This window comes from Pelophylax lessonae, assembly GCF_965119305.1.
Source record: "Pelophylax lessonae genome assembly, chromosome: 10".
Classification (NCBI taxonomy): Eukaryota; Metazoa; Chordata; class Amphibia; order Anura; family Ranidae; genus Pelophylax; species Pelophylax lessonae.
In genome coordinates this window covers 139,836,319-139,854,218 of record NC_138777.1, presented here as the reverse complement: position 1 = coordinate 139,854,218, position 17,900 = coordinate 139,836,319, and the positions used below count along the sequence as shown (strand labels likewise).

The 17,900-nt window shown below is 48.5% G+C and overlaps 1 protein-coding gene across 1 annotated transcript in view; it reads left to right on the top strand.

The window, feature by feature from the left end:
* NFATC3 (nuclear factor of activated T cells 3) overlaps positions 1-17,900 on the top strand; it is a 973,084-nt gene that overhangs the window by 389,235 nt on the left and 565,949 nt on the right. Inside the window, exon 4 of the mRNA XM_082271077.1 lies at positions 4,809-5,008. Coding sequence (XP_082127203.1) covers positions 4,809-5,008 — 200 coding nt within the window. The remainder of the gene's footprint in view (positions 1-4,808; positions 5,009-17,900) is intronic.

The window sequence follows — 17,900 nt, the reverse complement described above, 5'->3', positions numbered from 1 at the left end:
TATATGTGAAATGACACCCCAAAATACATTCCGCTGCTTCTCCTGAGTACAGGGATACCCCATGTGTGAGACTTTTTGGCAGTCTAGCCGCGTACAGAACCCTGAAACCAATCCCCATCTTCAAGTTTTCTAATGGCGTAAATTGCTTATTTTACCTCTGCACTACATGTCACAGTTTCAGAGGCGCTGAAATTTCAAGAGAGCACAAAACCCCCCAAATTACCCCATTTTGCAAAGTAGACACTCCAAGCTATTAGCTGAGAGGCATGATGAGTCCATGGAATCATTTATATTTTGCCACAAGTTTCTGGAAATTAATTTTTTTTTTGTTTGTTTTTTTACACAAAGTTGTCAGTAAATTATGTAATGCTCACACATGCCATGGGTATATGTGAAATGACACCCCAAAATACATTCTGCTGCTTCTCCTGAGTACTGGGATACCCCATGTGTTAGACTTTTTGGCAGTCTAGCCATGTACAGGACCTGGAAACCAATCCGCACCTTCCGGCTTTCTAAGGGCGTAAATTGTTGATCTCACTCCTTACTACCTATAACACTTTTGAAGGCCATGAAATGACAAGATGGCACAAATGACCCCATTTTGCAAAGTAGACACTCCAAGCTATTTGTTGAGAGGCATGGTGAGTATTTTGCAGCTCTCATTTTTTTGGGGGGGAAAATGAAGAAAAAACAGGGAAATGCATTTTTTTTTTTACCTCCTTTTTTTTTTTTTTTTTTCAATTTCCAAAACTTTGTGACAAAAACTGAGATCTGCAATACACTCAACATGCCTCTCTGCAAATAGCTTAGGGTGTCTATTTTCCGAAAAGGGGTCATTTGGGGGGGGGGGGGTTGTGCTGTCTTGGCATTTCATGGCCTCCGAGACTGTGATAGGTAGTCAGGAGTGAAATCAACAATTTACGCCCTTGGAAAGCCTGAAAGTGGTGATTGAATTTTGGGGTTCTGTACTCGGCTAGACTGCAAAAAAAGTCTCACATATGGGATATCCCTGTACTCAGGAGAAGCAGCAGAATGTATTTTGGGGTGTCATTTCACATATACCCATTGTATGTGTGAGAAATATATAATTTAGTGACAACTTTGTGTAAAAAAACAAAAAATAATATATTTCCCGGAACTTGTGACAAAATATAAAATATTCCATGGACTCACCATGCCTCTCAGCAAATAGCTTGGGGTGTCTACTTTGCAAAATGGGGTCATTTGGGTGGTTTTGTGCCATCTTGAAATTTCAGGGCCTCCGAAACTGTGATGGGTAGTGAGGAGTAAAATCAAAAATGTACGCCATTAGAAAACCTGAAGAAGGTGATTGATTTTCGGGGTTCCGTACACAGCTAGGCTCCCAAAGTCTCACACATGGGGTATCCCCATACTCAGGAGAAGCGGCAGAATGTATTTTGGGGTGTCATTCCACATATACCCATTTAATGTGTGTACCCATGTCGTGTGTGAGAAATGTATCTTTTAGTGACAACTTTGTGTTAAAATAAAAATTGTAATTTTCCTAAAACTTGTGGCAAAATATAAAATATTCCATGGACTCGCTATGCCTTTCAGCAAACAGCTTGGGGTGTCTACTTTCCAAAATGGGGTCATTTGGGGGGGGGGGGGCGGTTTGTGGTATCTTGACATTTCAGATGTCATGACATGAGACATGAGAAAATGCAATGAAAAAGGTACGCCCTTTGAAATTCTGATGGTGGGGATTGGTTTTCGAGGTCCCGTACACAGCTAGGCTCCCAAAAAGTCTCACATATGTGGTATCCCTGTACTCAGGAGAAGCAGCAGAATATATTTTGGGGTGTAATTACACATATACCCATGGCATGTGTGAGCAATATATAATTTCAGTGACAACTTTGTGTAAAAAAAAAACAAAATGAAACATCATTTTTCAAACACCTGTGACAAAAAAAAAATGAAATTTTCAATGAGCTCAACGGGCCTCTCAGGACATTCCTTAGGATGTCTACTTTCCAAAAAGTGGTAATTTTTTGGGGGGGGGGGGGTTTGTACTGCCCTGCCATTTTAGCACTTCATGAAATGAGATAGGCAGTCAGAAATTAAAGCTGCGTAAATTTCAGTATTTACACCATAGTTTTGTAGACGCTATAGCTTTTGCGCAAACCAATAAAAATACGCTCATTTTTTTTGTCAAAGACATGTAGCTAAATACATTTTGGCCAAAATATGACATAAATTGAGTATATTGTATATTTTTGAAAAGACAGTTGAAAATGTAATTCTTTCTCAATTTTTGCTCTTTTTATTAATATCGCAAAAAATAAAAAGCGCAGAGGTGATCAAATACCACTAAAAGAAAGCTCTGTTTGTGGGAAAAAAAGGACGTAAATTTCGTTTGGTTACCACATTGCATGACCACACAATTGTCAGTTAAAGTCACGCAGTGCCGAGTTGCAAAAAGTGGTCTGGACGTAAAGCAGGAAAATCCTCCGGGCCTAAAATGGTTAAATAAAACACATTTTGAAAAATCCTAACAAAATTTCCATAACACAGGGAAGGGGCTTACACCAGGGGCAAAATATATGCCTAGGGGGTGTTTTCTAACTGTGGAGGGGATGGGCTTATACAATCAACACAGGGACCTGTGTTCCTAAATAGACGGAACACAGAAGCCCTGTTTTGATTGCTGACAGAACAACGGTCTGATGTGTTGATATCAGCAGACCACCGTTCTGTCGCCACTGGGAGCGATTGTGGGTGCCCAGTGGCAATCGCAGCCGCCAGCCCCGTAAATCCGTTTCCCCGCTGGCAAATGGGCGCATGCGCGCCCCCACGATCGCTCTTGCAAAGCACCGTACTGGTACGGCTATTCAATGGAACCTGCCGCCGTAAATCTACGGCGGCTGGTCGGCAAGTGGTTAACAATCCCTCATTTGGACTGTTTTTGATGCCCCACTTGTCTCAGAATAGATCCTTTTTCCCCTAATGAACAATAGAGAAAGCAGGATTGTTGTACTCATCAGGGAACATAGATACTCCTCTCTTTGGGATCCGTTCTTAGTACTGCTTTTCTAAAATACTAGAACATGATGGGAATGGGATCAAAGGCGTACCTAGAGTCTCCAGTGCCCTTGGCAAGGAGCTGTATTATCGCCGCCACCTGCGTTTGACAGAGACAGCCAGAGAGAGAGAGGGGGTGACAGACAGAGAGAGAGAGGGGGTGACAGAGAGAGAGGGGGTGACAGACAGAGAGAGAGAGAGAGAGAGGGGGTGACAGACAGAGAGAGAGGGGGGTGACAGAAAGAGAGAGGGGGGTGACAAAGAGAGAGGGGGGTGACAGAAAGAGAGAGGGGGGGGTGACAGAAAGAGAGAGGGGGGTGACAGAGAGAGAGGGGGGGTGACAGAGAGAGAGGGGGGGTGACAGAGAGAGAGAGGGGGGTGACAGAGAGAGAGAGAGGGGGTGTGACAGAGAGAGAGAGAGGGGGTGTGACAGAGAGAGAGAGAGGGGGTGTGACAGAGAGAGAGGGGGGGTGACAGAGAGAGGGAGGGGGGTGACAGAGAGAGAGAGGGGGGGTGACAGAGAGAGGGAGGGGGGGTGACAGAGAGAGGGAGGGGGGTGACAGAGAGAGGGAGGTGGGTGACAGAGAGAGAGAGGGAGGGTGACAGAGAGAGAGAAGGGGGGGTGAGAGAGAGAGGGGGGGTGACAGGGAGAGGTGATGGGGGGAGAGAGGGGGGTGACAGAGAGCGAGGAGAGGGGGTTGATGGGGAGAGATGGAGGGGTGACAGGGAGAGAGGGGGGTGACAGGGAAAGAGAGGAGAGGGGGTTGACGGAAAGAGGGGGGTGAGAGAGAGAGAGGGGGTGACGGGAAGAGAGGTACAATGAAGACACAGATGACCCTGCACATTATAACCTGTCATGAGGGGGCGGGGGACATACAGGCTGCACACTACAGAGGGTGGTGGGGGGGAGTATATCCAGGGAGGACACCTGTTGAGCACAGCTCCCCGGGGGACACAAAGCGGCTCTCTGTACCTGAGAAGCTCCCGAAAGTCAAGGTAGGACAGGATCAGCAGCAGAGGGTCAGACGACAGAGCGGCCAGTCCCAGATCCCCGCCCCCCACCATCTTGGTGGCGACCCGCAGAGCAAGCGCAACTTCTCCCCTTCCCACCACCACACCACGCCCGTTGCAAGAAGCACAGGATGCCTGCCCCTTCCATCTGCTGCTTGGAGTGGACACAGGGCTCCGGGATTGGAGCCGCATGCTGCCTGGGGGCGCCAGGGGTGCAGGCTGAGCAGGGGACAAGAATCACAGCTAATACTGACAATTTTTTTGCGCCCCGCCTCGGCGCCAGTCTGGCTAACCCCTTGGCACGCCCCTGGTTGGGATGGGAAGTATGTGGCTGACTAAAAGCTTTGCTAGTGTCCAATTTGTTGTAAGCAGTAGTATAATCCCTGATGCCTTTGCATTAACCCTGTGTCCTCTAATGTAGTCCAGCAAAAGGACTGTTCAAAATCCTGTTTTACAAATATTAAAATCTATTTGTTTTGCTTTTAGTGTGATTTGATATCAGATTACAGGTTAACTGGACAGTCGATTTGAGCCTAATAAATGGATACAACAGGTTTAAAGGTGGGAATTTGAGACTATGCAATGACTTAATGCAGGGAAAGCTGATTTAGCAAGGTAAGGAGGCTTGCCTAGAGTAGAGGTTATAATCTAGCTATTTTACAATTAGGTTCAGTTTTACAGACAAAACCAAAAAAAAAAGTATACCTGTTATATGCTAGGCTGCATATTCACTACTTTTTTTTTCTCAGTTGCTAGGTTACACCGAAAAAACAGTAAATCTACAAATGTTTATTGGAACAGCTGATGACCGTTACCTGAGGCCTCATGCCTTTTACCAGGTACATAGAATCACTGGGAAAACGGTAGCTACTGCTAGCCAAGAAATGATCATAGCTAGCACCAAAGTCTTGGAAATTCCACTGTTACCAGAAAACAACATGTGTGCAAGGTAAAAAATTGAATTTTACTATATAAAAAAATATGTATTTTTATTAAAAATTGGTAAACCAAAAAGCTAAAATGTACAGCTTACTAAAGCTTAAATGTGGTATCTGCAATAATTTTATTTTTTAAGCTTATTTTCCTTTATTTTCACCTATTGATCCAGTATTGCACTTCCTATATTAGGATTCTGGATGGAGTAGCAACAGATACTCCCTTGGACAGCAGCATTATTAGTCAGGGTAGAGGGAAATTTTATATGGAGTTTACTAACTAATTAAAGCCTGAAACAGAATGAAGTTGGGCTGAGAGCTGCTCTGCAATTCAATAGCCTTGTCGTTTTTCGAATTCGTACAAGGCTTTCGCTGGTTGTGGAGGAGATTGTGACATCATCCGCCCACCTTTCTCCACCCCACCCTTTCAGAGGAAGCCATGTAACCATTAAAAAAAAAAAAAATGCGTTGGGCATTGCTATCTTCAATCCCCCCTTCACTCATATCTATCTTTGGCATACCTGTCTGGTGTTTCCACAGTCTATTTTTCTACACCCTTGCCACATCCACTTTCTATTCTTTTCTTTTTTATCACACTCCGCTTAGGAGCATTATGACACCCTTAATTGTATACAATTATCTATATTTATTTTTACAATTTTACCCATATGTATAGACAATATATATTTTTCCTCTACAGATATTGTATACGCTTACATACTCTGGGCTAGTCATATCTTATATCCTGGCACATTCTCACCATGCTCTACATGTGTCCTTTTTGCCCGCCTGCTGGTGCGCCCTCAGCTCCCATGGTGGACATACTAAGCCCACACAGTTTCAGTACCAATTCAGTACCATCACGTAAGTGTTGGGGTGAAATCGGGGTTTGTTTCTTCCCCCCTGTTTCTTCCTCCTCATTCTAATTGGCATTCATCAACATGATCCTTTTTTCCTACTTATGTTTTTCTTATAATTTTATAAACATCTACTCCTGATGAAGTGGCAATATGCGTCCACGAAACGCGTTGAGGTTATGATGTTTACCATATACTCAAATACTTAATCACCTGGAATTTCAACATTCTATGATGTGAACCTATTCAATATTATACTACTTTCTGCAATCAACATTGCTGTCTGTCTGAATTATGAATTTGGAGTTGCCATACTCCATATTCTTTGTTGTTTTAACTGCAATATTTATCCATTTCCATATGTATGTACCTATGCCCTATGTGGATTTTTGTATCATTGATGACCTATATCATTAAATTGTGTTTCTTTGTCACTATGTTGTGGACCCACTTTTATAATCATTATAGCCATGTTACATATCCCAACCACCTGTATGCACTTCAAAGTCCCAACTGTCCCCCCTTTTGACTTTTTCCCTTATATTTAGGGAAGCTGGGGCATCGGCTCTTTGTATTGCATTACTATGATGTGGTGGAAGTGTTCACACATTATTTATTTTATTATATGTTATAAACCTACCTTGCCGATAGCCTTATTACGTTTTATTCATATTCCCCTTCCCCCAATTCCTAGCAAAGGAATGAGTTTGTTTAGATCTGCTTGCTTCAAGCTATTTAAATTCCTAGTATTCCTAGAGATAGGATTTAAAGCCAAACTCCAGCTCAGACGTTTTTGGCAGTTACAGCAACAGTTTTTCTCTTGTGTTTATTGACGAATACAGCTTTTCTTCCTTTTTGACCATAGGGTTATATCACCACCTACAGGAGCTGGAGGCTATCTGTGTTAAAAAGTCCACAGTCTAAGTGCTAGGCTAGGATGAATAAGTTCATCCAGGTGATGTGATTGCAAGGCCACAGGAATGTCAGCACTTTAGGGCCAGCCACATGTAAGGAGCAGAAGCGATCTCTATAAGGCATGCAAAAGAGCATACAGGGGCGCCTCTAAATGCAGACTTTATTGTAATCCACTCACTTGTCGTAGAAAGAATCAGGCACAAAAAGTCCATGTCAGCGGAGGGCAGCGCTCACGCTGGGTGTAATCACGGCCACTCGGCTTTCTGAGCATGTGCAGTGAAAATGGTGAGTCAGACCTACCTGGGGCTGGGACCGCTTTTTCAGGCCGCATGGGGGGGGCCAGGGAGTGCACCGTCCGCGACGCTTGACCGATCCGGAGGGGGGGGTGCGCCTTTGTGAGGTTCCTACAGCTGGATTGTGTAGGTTGGCTGGCGGGGGGTCACCCTGTAGGTCCAGATTACCGCGTTCCCACGCAGGGCCTCCATTTTCTTTTAGCCTCCGTCTGCTTCTATGGCGGCAGCCATCTTGGTACACCCATTTTCGGCCATTTTGCAGTGGATTTCTTGCTGTGAAGGCTGGTGGGAGTGCCTGGAGGTGTTAGCCCCTCCCTTCACCCAGGGCAATTCCCTGGCTCACTTCCTTTCATTGAGCCACCGCTGAGACCCTCCTGATCTGATTGCTTATCTGGGGACAGTGAGTCATGAAGGTAGTCGCTCCCTCTCTGTGGGGGTTCATTAGTGCATGCCTGACCTCCAGGGTGCGCTGTAGCGCTGTGATGCCGCTTCTTGTTAAAAAAATAAATAAAATAAAAATGTAATTTTCTCTGTCGCTCATTGACAGACGTAGTCTTCTTGATTCACAAGAACTGGGTTATGTTGTCTCCGCAGGAGTAGGACTAGGCAGAAAGAAAAAACGTTCTGGCTCCACCCTAGGGGCAGTCCCAGAGGGTATATCCTCCCTCTCTCTGCTACAAGGCATCGGTTTTTTTCTGTCTAGTTAGGAGTAAGGACCTAAGTTCCTTGCTGGGATCTCTGGTCCTGGCAAGATTTTTTTAGAAAAAATATATTTTTTTAGGTAGTTTTCTCCAGTGTTTTTTCCTGTGAGATCTTCAAGCAAATATGCCGGACTGGGCGACACTAGTGGTCACCCCAGCTGGCCTACGAGCGTGCGCAGACCATTGCATTGCGCTTGGTCGGCCGCGACACATTCAAGTAAGTATGCGGGGCCGGGCGACGGGCTGGATGTTGAGATCCAGTGGTCACCCCGGTTTCTGCCTACGAGCGCGTGCAGACCAGAGCTCCGCGCTGGGTCGGCCGCGACGGAGTCCCATTGGAGGGACTGACCTTGCGAGTTAAAAGTCTCGCTTGGACGCCAGGAACCAGAGAGTCGAGGCGTCCAGAGTGGTCCACAACCCCCCACCCCGGTGGAGAGGGTATTGTGAAGAGAGGGTGCCTGTCGGTTCGGTATGGTGAGTAAACGTTCCCTTTTTTCCTCGTTATGAGGCAGTATGAATTATGGGCCCCTCCATACAAGGTCAGTATCTGTCTGACACTAAAAGTCCCCCTTGTAAATACAGCATGTGTTTGGTGGGAAGTGGACTTGGTTTGAGAGCTAACACTCTACCCAGCAGACTGTAGTATTACAGCAGACATAGGAGGTATAATCCTACCTTAATTGTAGTGTACCTCCTGCAGATCGATAAACCGCCATTTAGCAGAGATGCAGGTGGATGTGCTGGGAAAAACGATTTTGGCAGTCCGCCGCCATTTTGCCATAGACCGGGTGCATGAATGTCCTCAGGTCACGCCGGCCGCCATGTTTTTGGAGTCTATTGTCTCCTGTATGGGGGCGGCCATGTTTGATGAGCCCAGCTACCTCGTGGAGAGCTGGGAACGCCGGAAGGCGTACACAGGGGGCGGAGCCACGTCCTTCTACCCGGGAAAACTAACACAGCTCTTTCCAGTCTGTAAAAGACAGACGCTGACTGCAGTTGGTTGGAAACTTCTCTGCATCGGGTGGTGAGCCTTGAGGGTCCCTCTCTCTCTCTGTGGGGATCAAGAAGCAGGTACTCTGAGGGGCGCTATTGCGCTAGGGGGATACACATAAAAAAAAAAAAAAGAGGTATTTTTTATTTAAAAAAAAAAAAAAAAGAGATGTTTTTTCTTTTTTACTGGCAAAGTTTCCTGGATTAACATGGACCCTGCCACTCATGTATCTCCACCAGATCCCTTCGAGGGGTCTGCAGGATCCTCCAGCACCCCACTGACAATTCAATCATTGTCCGCTATTATGGAAACTTTTGTGTCCCGGGTGGAAGTGGCTTGTCAGGGACAGGGCGCAAGCCCCCGCCTAACCCCATATTATCTGAAACTTCGGATTCAGAATCTGAGCCTATTTCTGCAGTTGCAGGTACCTCATCTGGGATTGGTGGCTCGGGTACTGTCTCTTCAGACAGTGAGGAGGATGTTTCGGCATCAGCCATAGCCCGAGAGGAAGCGTTGGTAAACGCACTCATTCTATCTGTTCAAGAAACCTTAAGATTACAGGGTACTCCATCGGAAATAGCTGAAACTGAAATCCCCTTTTGGGACTAAAAAACGCATCAAAGTGGCGAAGGTTTTTCCATTGCCCAAATGTTTGGGCAATCCAATCAAAGAAGAATGGAGTCTGCCAAAACGCACTTCTGCTATTTCCAAACGCATTAACAGACGTTATCCGTTTGAGGAAACCCTCATTAAGAAATGGACAGAACCACCTGTGGTGGATTCACCAATTGCTAGATTGAATAAGCCACGGTTATTCCATTAGAAGACGCTTCGTCTTTTAAAACATCCGGTGGATCGCAAGATAGAAACTATGTCTCGCACCACGTTTTTCCTTGATTGGATCAGCTTTCAGACCAATAATTGCTATTGGGCTGGTTTTGCAGACTGTAACCGAATGGACCAAATGGTTACGCCGGGACTTAGAAGAGGTCCCCCAGGCGGTATCAGATTTGTTGGAACAGATGATACAGGGGTTACAGTTTGTGTGTGATGCGGCGTTAGACGCCACTCCATTTTTGGCGCGAGCATCAGTTTCAGCAGTGGTTCTCAGGCGTACACTGTGGCTAAAAGGTTGGTTAGCCGACCAAGGTTCCAAAAAAGCATTGGCTAATACCCCCTTTTTAGGAGAGCGTTTATTTGGAGCCAACTTAGATGAGATCATTAAAGCGGTTGTAAACCCTATAAAAAAAAATAAAAAAAAAAACCTGCAAGACAAAGGCATAATGAGCTAGTATGCATCGCATACTAGCCCATTATGTTTAACTTACCTTAAAACGAAGCCCCGACACGGACCCCCGGACATCGATGCGGGCGCTGCCATGATCCCTCGTCGTCTCTTCCGGGTTCGGCGGCTCCGGCGCGCTGATTGGCCGGAAGAGACGGCTCCAGCGCGCTGATTGGCCGGAGCCGCGATGACGTCACTCCCGCGCATGCGCGCGGGAGTGATTTTTCCGGCAAGCTCCCGGCAAGTTAATTGAAGGTCCCCCCGGACCTTCAAAGCGCATGCGCCGCTCGCGCGAGCGGCTGCATGCACTGTAAATATCTCCTAAACCGTGCCGGTTTAGGAGATATTATTTGTACCTACAGGTAAGCCTTATTATGGGCTTACCTGTAGGTAAAAGTGTCAAAAAGCGGGATACAACCGCTTTAAGGATCTCACGGGTGGAAAGAGCACCTTTTTACCGCAAAATGCTAAGGGTAAAGGAACTCGTCAAAGACGAGGGCCTTCTTTCTCTGCTCGCAAAAAGTTTTTTCGCCCCGCGGGTGAAAAAATTAAGTCCTCCAAAGCTCCTTCAGGAGGCTTCAGGGGACGTTGGTCGGGCAAGCAAAAGCCCGCCCCCTCCAGACCTGAAGATAAGTCGACCAAAGCCTGAAGGTGCGCCCCCACCCATAATTGGGGTGGGGGGGACGTCTTCGCCGGTTCCCGGATCCAGGGCTTTCCAGAATCCCAGACAAGTGGGTTTGCGAAATCATAAGATCAGGGTACAAGATCGAGTTTCGCTCTCTCCCACTGGCGCGATTCTTCCCTTCCAATATCCGACTATCCCCGGATCGTTTAGTAGGTCTGCGGAGAGCAGTCACGGATTTACTACAACAAGGAGTGGTAGTCCACGTTCCTTGGACAGAACGTTTTTTTCTAGGGTTTTATTCAAACCTATTTACAATTCTCAGGAAAGAGGGCAAAGTGCGTCCAATTCTGGACTTAAGGGCACTCAATTCCTTTCTCAACATAAGAAAATTCAAAATGGAATCCAGTAGCAGCCTTCCTCCATTCAGGGGATGTCCTAGCGTCCATAGAATCTAGGACGCCTATCTTCACATTCCCATTTTCGCAGGGAGAACCACTATCAGTTTGTGGCGTTACCTTTTGGTCTCGCCACGGCTCCTCGGGTCTTCACAAAGGTGTTGGCCCCAATGTTGGCACTACTGCGCCAAAGAGGCATATCGATTCTAGGTTACCTAGACGATCTCCTGCTTCATGCAGAGTCTCTTCAGACCCTGCTACAAAACCTAGAAATTACTATAATTTCTTTACAGGAATTCGGGTGGCTGGTGAACCAGCAAAAGTCATTTCTGGTTCCCACCCAGAGGCTCGAATATCTGGGTCTAATTCTAGACACGTTCAGGACAAGAGTTTTCCTTCCGGTAGGGAAACTCCGGAAGATTCAATCAGCAGTCCAGTTGTTACTATCCAACAGCTGGTCTTCCCTTCGGACTTGCATGAGGGTTCTGGGTTTGATGGTGGCTTCCTTCGAAGCAGTCCCATTTGCCCAGTCCCATACCCGAATTCTTCAGCAAGAGATACTTCTCAGATGGAATCGGAATCCGGAATCTCTGGACTATCGGATCCGATTGAGCAAACAGACCAGAGAGTCTCTGGTCTGGTGGCTTCAGTCTCCGATACTCAGCCAGGGAAAGTCATTTCTGCCAATATATTGGACGATAGTGACCACGGATGCCAGCCTATCCGGATGGGGAGGAATTCTCGGTCTGTTATCCGTTCAGGGACTTTGGTCCCCGGAAGAATCCAGGTTACCGATAAATGTGTTGGAACTGAGAGCGATCAGACTTTGTCTGATTCACTGGACCGAGCAGCTCCAGGGCAGCCCGGTTCGGATCCAGTTGGACAACGCCACAGCCGTGGCTTATGTCAATCACCAGGGGGGCACCAAGAGTGTCCGAGCGGCCAAGGAAGTGGCTTGCATTCTTCGCTGGGCGGAACGATTTGTTCCAGCTATCTCTGCGGTGTTCATTCCGGGGGTGGAAAATTGGCAGGCAGATTATCTCAGCCGTCAGACTCCGGATCAGGGGGAATGGTCCCTCCATCCAGAAGTTTTCCACCAGTTGTGCCTACGTTGGGGCACCCCGGATGTGGATCTGTTGGCATCACGATTCAACAGAAAAAGTACAGAGATTCGTGGCTCGCTCCCGCGATCCTCTAGCAGAGACCGCAGAAGCACTGGTCACCCCGTGGGGGCAATACCAGCTAATGTATGCCTTCCCTCCTCTTGGGTTACTGCCAAGACTTCTTCGCAGGCTAGAGGAGGAAGGAATTCCAGTAATCCTGGTAGCTCTGGACTGGCCTCGTCGAGCTTGATACGCCGACTTGGTAAGACTGGTGGCGGACGTCCCGTGGAGACTTCCTCTCAGGGAGGATCTACTGTCTCAGGGACCGATCTTCCATCCTGCTTTGCGATCGCTGGTTTTTAAACGGCCTGGTTATTGAGACCCAGGTGCTGAAGGACAAGGGATTGTCAGCTTCAGTTATTCCTACTCTAGTTAAAACAAGGAAAGCGACTTCCAGAAAGATTAACATCGTACATGGAAGTCTTATATTGTGTGGTGTGAATCCCTTGGGTTCCATCTACATCTTTATTCGGTAGCCCGAATATTGGCTTTTCTGCAACAGGGAGTTGAGCAGAAGCTGGCCTTGAGTGTTATCAAGGGTCTGGTTTCAGCATTTGCTATCTTCTTTCAGAAGCCTTTGGCTACTTATTCCTTGGTGCGGAATTTCATACAGGGGGTTACCATCCTGGGATCTTAATTTGGTGCTGTCGGTTCTTCAGACACCTCCCTTTGAAAATATCAGGGAGATTCCCTTGCTTACTTTATCCCAGAAGGTGGCCTTCTTAGTGGCTATCACTTCTGCACGCAGGGTGTCAGAACTGGCTGCATTATCCTGTTGTTCCCCAGATCTGGTGGTTCATAGGGATAAGATTGTTCTTCATCCGAATCCATCCTTCCTTCCTAAGGTGGTTTCAAAGTTTCATTGAATGAGGACAGTGTATTGTCCTTCCTATGTCCTTAGCCCAATCATCCTCGAGAATTTGCATGGCATTCCTTGGATGTAGTTTGGGCGATCAGGATATATTTGAATACTACGGATTCAATTTGTAAGACGGATTCACTGTTTGTGATCACGGATGGCCCTAAGAAGGGGTTGCCTGTTCTGCTGCGACCATCTTTAGATGGATCAGACAGACGGTGGTATAGGCTTATTTTATCTAAGGGTCGGGATTCCCCGTTCCCTGTTAAAGCGCATTCTACTCGGGCGCTTAGAGTTTCCTGGACCTTCCGCCATCAGGCGTCAGTGGTTCAGGTTTTCAAGGCGACTGTTTAGTCGTCGGTTCATACCTTTACAATATTGTATAAGGTTTATGTGATGGCATCGTCAGATGCCTCTTCTGGCCGCAAGGTTCCTGCAGGCCACTGTTTGAGGAGACTGTTGGTCTACCTCGAGGATTTGTGGGGTAGGTCTCATCTGTTTACTCGATGAGTCCTTTGATACTTCTGGTTGGCTCCGGTTGGGCCTTCTAGATTGGATTTTGATTTCTGTCAATCCCACCCCTCATTTGTGGCACTGCTTCTGGATGTCCCAGTTCTTGTGAATCAAGAAGACTACGTCTGTCAATGAGCGACAGAGAAAATCGGATTTTTGTAAGATCTTACCGTAAAATCCTTTTCTCTTAGCTCATTGACAGACGTAGTACCCGCCCCTCTATCATTGAGTTGGGTTGGGTTAAATTCTCTGTTGCTGCTTTGTGACAGAACTGATGCCTTGTAGCAGAGAGAGGGAGGATATACCCTCTGGGACTGCCCCTAGGGTGGAGCCAGAACGTTTTTTCTTTCTGCCTAGTCCTACTCCTGCGGAGACAACATAACCCAGTTCTTGTGAATCAAGAAGACTACGTCTGTCAATGAGCTAAGAGAAAAGGATTTTACGGTAAGATCTTACAAAAATCCGATTTTTGTCATTTTTTTTGCAAATCTTGCTGGCGGGTTCCTCAGGTTCAGTATGGACCCTGAAGGCCATGTGTCCCCACCTGACCCCCTCACAGAGGCTGCAGGGCATTCCAGATCTCCACTGTCCATCAATGCTTTTTCGGCAGTTCAGGAAGCATTTGCGCCCGGGTGGAGGTGGGAGGCACGCTGAAACGTTTTTTCCACCTACCCCTGCCTCATCTGATGTCTCGGATTCTGAGTCTGACTCAGCCGCTGCAGACATGGGCCTCCCTGCCGGGTCTGTTACCTCGCGCCCTGTCTTCCTTGGATGGTGATGATAACATTTCTACCTCCCCTGCCGCGCTTGATACAGGCGCTGGTGGACGCAGTGGCGGTTTCGATGCGTGACACCCTGCAATTTTGAGGATGCAGCGGCGGCTGCGCCTAGGGCACAGGTAGCATCTGGCACTCGCATACCATTTGGAGCAGCTTATTTTGCTAGCATGCTCATGTAGGATGGGACCATCTGAGATGTTCCCCTGGGATGTCTAAGCGGCTGCTAGACGTTACCCTTTTGGGGGAGTCTCTTGTACTGAGGACTGTTCCGCCTTTGGACGTACGGTCTCTAGGCTGAATAGGACTACTGTTGTTCCGGTGGAGGAATCCCCGTCCTTTAAGGACTTGGGGGATAGAATTACGCGGGCTGTGGCCTGTGATCTGTACTCCCTGGCGGAGTCTGCACTGGTAACAGTGTTTGTTTGCCCTTACCACGCAGACTCTGCCTGATGGGCAGAATTCCAACGCCGTGACTTGGTGTGGAGCAAGTCCCTCCTTCCCTGGAGGAGCTGTTGGACCAGCTGGCGCAGGGGCTGCAATTTGTGATGCCGCGCTGGACGTGGCTCCTTTGTATGGGTCACCTGTCGGTTTTGGCGGTGGTTGTCCGGCGTATACTTGACCGAAGTGTTGGTCTGTTGATCAAACTTTAAAGAAGGACTTAATGGATCTCCCTTTTCAGAGGGATCGCCTGTTTGGCGCTGCCCTGGATGACATTATATAGGGGTCTCACGGGGGGAAGATTGCTTTTCTTCCACAGGCTAACGAGGGTAAGGGGCTTCGTCGCTGACGGGGTTCCTCCCTTTTGGCTCAGTTTCTTCGTCCCTCGGGGACAGTTGATGCCGCGAAGTCCTTCAAGACTTCCTCGGGAGGTTCCAAACTACCCTGGTCTGGCGAACAAGAGATTGTTTTTTTTCTCTTACGTCCGTCGCCGCCACCTCTAAGTCATCACTGTTGGGTATTGACTTCCCATCCGCAGGAATAGCTAGGCATATAGACTTAGTCCAAAGACAAAAGGCATTAGCATATACACACCCATGGGGGCTGTCCCATCTGGTCAATACCCCCCCTGCATCACCACTCCCAACTCAGTTTTAATCTGCCTAGCGTCAGGAATAGTCAGGCTTCCCTTGTGCTGGGGCTTCAGTCTCAGCCTTCCTAATCTTTTATTTGATTTTCTTTGAAAATGTCAGTTTTTTCTCTTGCTTTACTAGCTGTTTATTTTGTCAGCTCTAGTGTTAGTCTTCTCTTCGGATGAAGATGGATCATGCGGTGCTGGGATTCGGACTGACCGCCCTGGTTTTCCAGGGCACAGAGGGTCAGATGGACCCCCAGCCCGCCATCCAGCGTTCAGCTATGTTTCGCCCTGGCATTACGAACGACCCATCCCTGTTCGCTACAGGGATGCAGCCGTGAGGTGGCTACCTCACAGGACTTGTCTGCGGTGCTGCAGCGTCATGTCCCTGGCTCACGGCACTCCCTGTCAGATGAGGACAGATTTTCCATGCATAGAGGCTCCCCACGCCATCTGGTACAGGTAAGTACCTTTCTGTGTGGGGCCTCTGTCTGGGGTGGCAGTCTGTGTTGCTGTGTGTCCCCATGTCTGTGCCTGTGTGACTCCCTGTGCGATCCCTGCGGGGTTCGCTTGTGCAGATCTGTATGTTGCCGGGGGTCCCTGTCCCTGTGTCACCATAGGTGCTTTGTTGGGGGTGCAGACGTTTATGACTGTGCGGCGACCGCAGCGGTGCATTTTCGCGCGGTCCGCCATCTTTGCTATGGGCACACATTTGTAGCTCCTCTGGGGCGCTCCTGCATGTCATTTTGGCACCATCCGCCGCCATTTTGTGGGCGGTGGAACGATCGGTCCGGCCGCATGTCAGCGGCCATTTTGGCGTAGCCTCCAATGCTTCCCTATGGGGCAGCCATTTTCCCTGGGGTCTGGCTTGTAGTCCAGCCCTCTCCAGCAGCATTCCATCAACAGCAAGGACACTGGTAGCAACGCTCTGCGGGCTCTGCAGGTTATCACTCTCATACTTCCCTCTGTATATCGCTTCTGGCTCAGTTTCTTTTCTCCTTTGGGGGTCTTTCATCACTGTTGCAGTAGCGGTGGGCTGCGCACACTGCAGCGTTCTTAAAGGGGACAGTACACCATTTTTTGCACTGTAGTTTGTTTCTGATAACTTGAGCCATGGATTCTCAGGAAAGCAAGTTTCCTCCAGCTTTAGTGGGGGGCCCCAGTTCTCCTGTGGCTCCGCTGCGACCCGATTTGGCCGCTGTAGTAGCGACTTTAGTGGCAAATATGTAAATGCTGATGGCTGAACGTGCTGCGAAAAAGAGGCCCAGACTGTCTTTCTTCTGATTCAGATGGGGATATGGCTGCTGCTGCGAGCGTGCCCTTTTCAGGGTCCCGCTCATCCCTGGACCCCCCGGGGTCCAAGGGGGAGGCTGAGATGGAGGGGGTTGATACCTCCTCCCCGGGGTCACCCGAAGAATGGGCGACCATGGATGAGTTGATTGTTTCTGTTAAGGAAACCTTACATTTGGAAGATGAGCCCTGTCCTCCGGGCGTTGTGTCCTCATTTGGGACGCACAGGACCCGTAAGTCTGCGCAGGTTTTTCCCTACCCAGCAGAATTTCATTACACTGTTAATGAAATGTGGCGCACGTTGAAACGTCCATTCCTGGTGCCTAGTCGGTTCAAATTGCTTTATCCGTTTGCACCGCATCACAATGGTGTGTGCCTCCACAGGTAGATCACACTGTGGCCATGCTGAACAAGGCTACCTTGGTTCCTACTGAGGATACCCCGGTTTTCCGGGATCCCATGGACCGGCGGTTGGAGTCTCTAGCTCGCCATTCCTATACGGTGGCGGGTTCGTTGCTCAGACCCGTTTTCGCGTCCGTTTTGGTGGCTCAGGCGGTGGCTGATTGGACTAAGATGCTTAGGTGCAATCTCGTGTCTGATGGTGTTTCGCCTGCCCGGCTGGAAATGGTGGATCAGATCCATCAAGGAGTCATGTATTTGTGTGATGCGGCCTTGAATGAGGCCCCCTTAGTGGCTCGCCTCTCTAGTGTCGCGGTGCTGAACTGACGACTGGTATGGCTGAAGAGCTGGTCGGCTGACCAGTCCTCGCGGAAAACAGTTGCTGATTTTCCTTATGCTGGCTCTCGCCTTTTTGGCGAGGCGTTGGACACCCTGGTAAAAGGCGTCACGGGGGGCAAGAGCACTATGCTGCCCCAGAACCCGAAGAACAAGTCCTTTTCGGGGCAAGCGGGGTTCTGCGCCCCGATCCAATCAGGGGTCCTTTCGTGCCTTTCGGACCCAATCCAAGGGCAAGCCCTTTAAGGCACAAGGCAGTCAGAAGAAGCCCTGGGCGGGTAAGCAGAAGTCCGGCAATGCCGGCGCGGCAGGTCAATCCGCCTCTGCCTGAAGGGGCGCCCTCACCCGTCTCAGGGGTGGGGGGACGTTTGGGTGGTTTCCTCCAACCTTGGTTGCTCCGGATATCGGACAGGTGGGTTCTGGAAATCGTTCG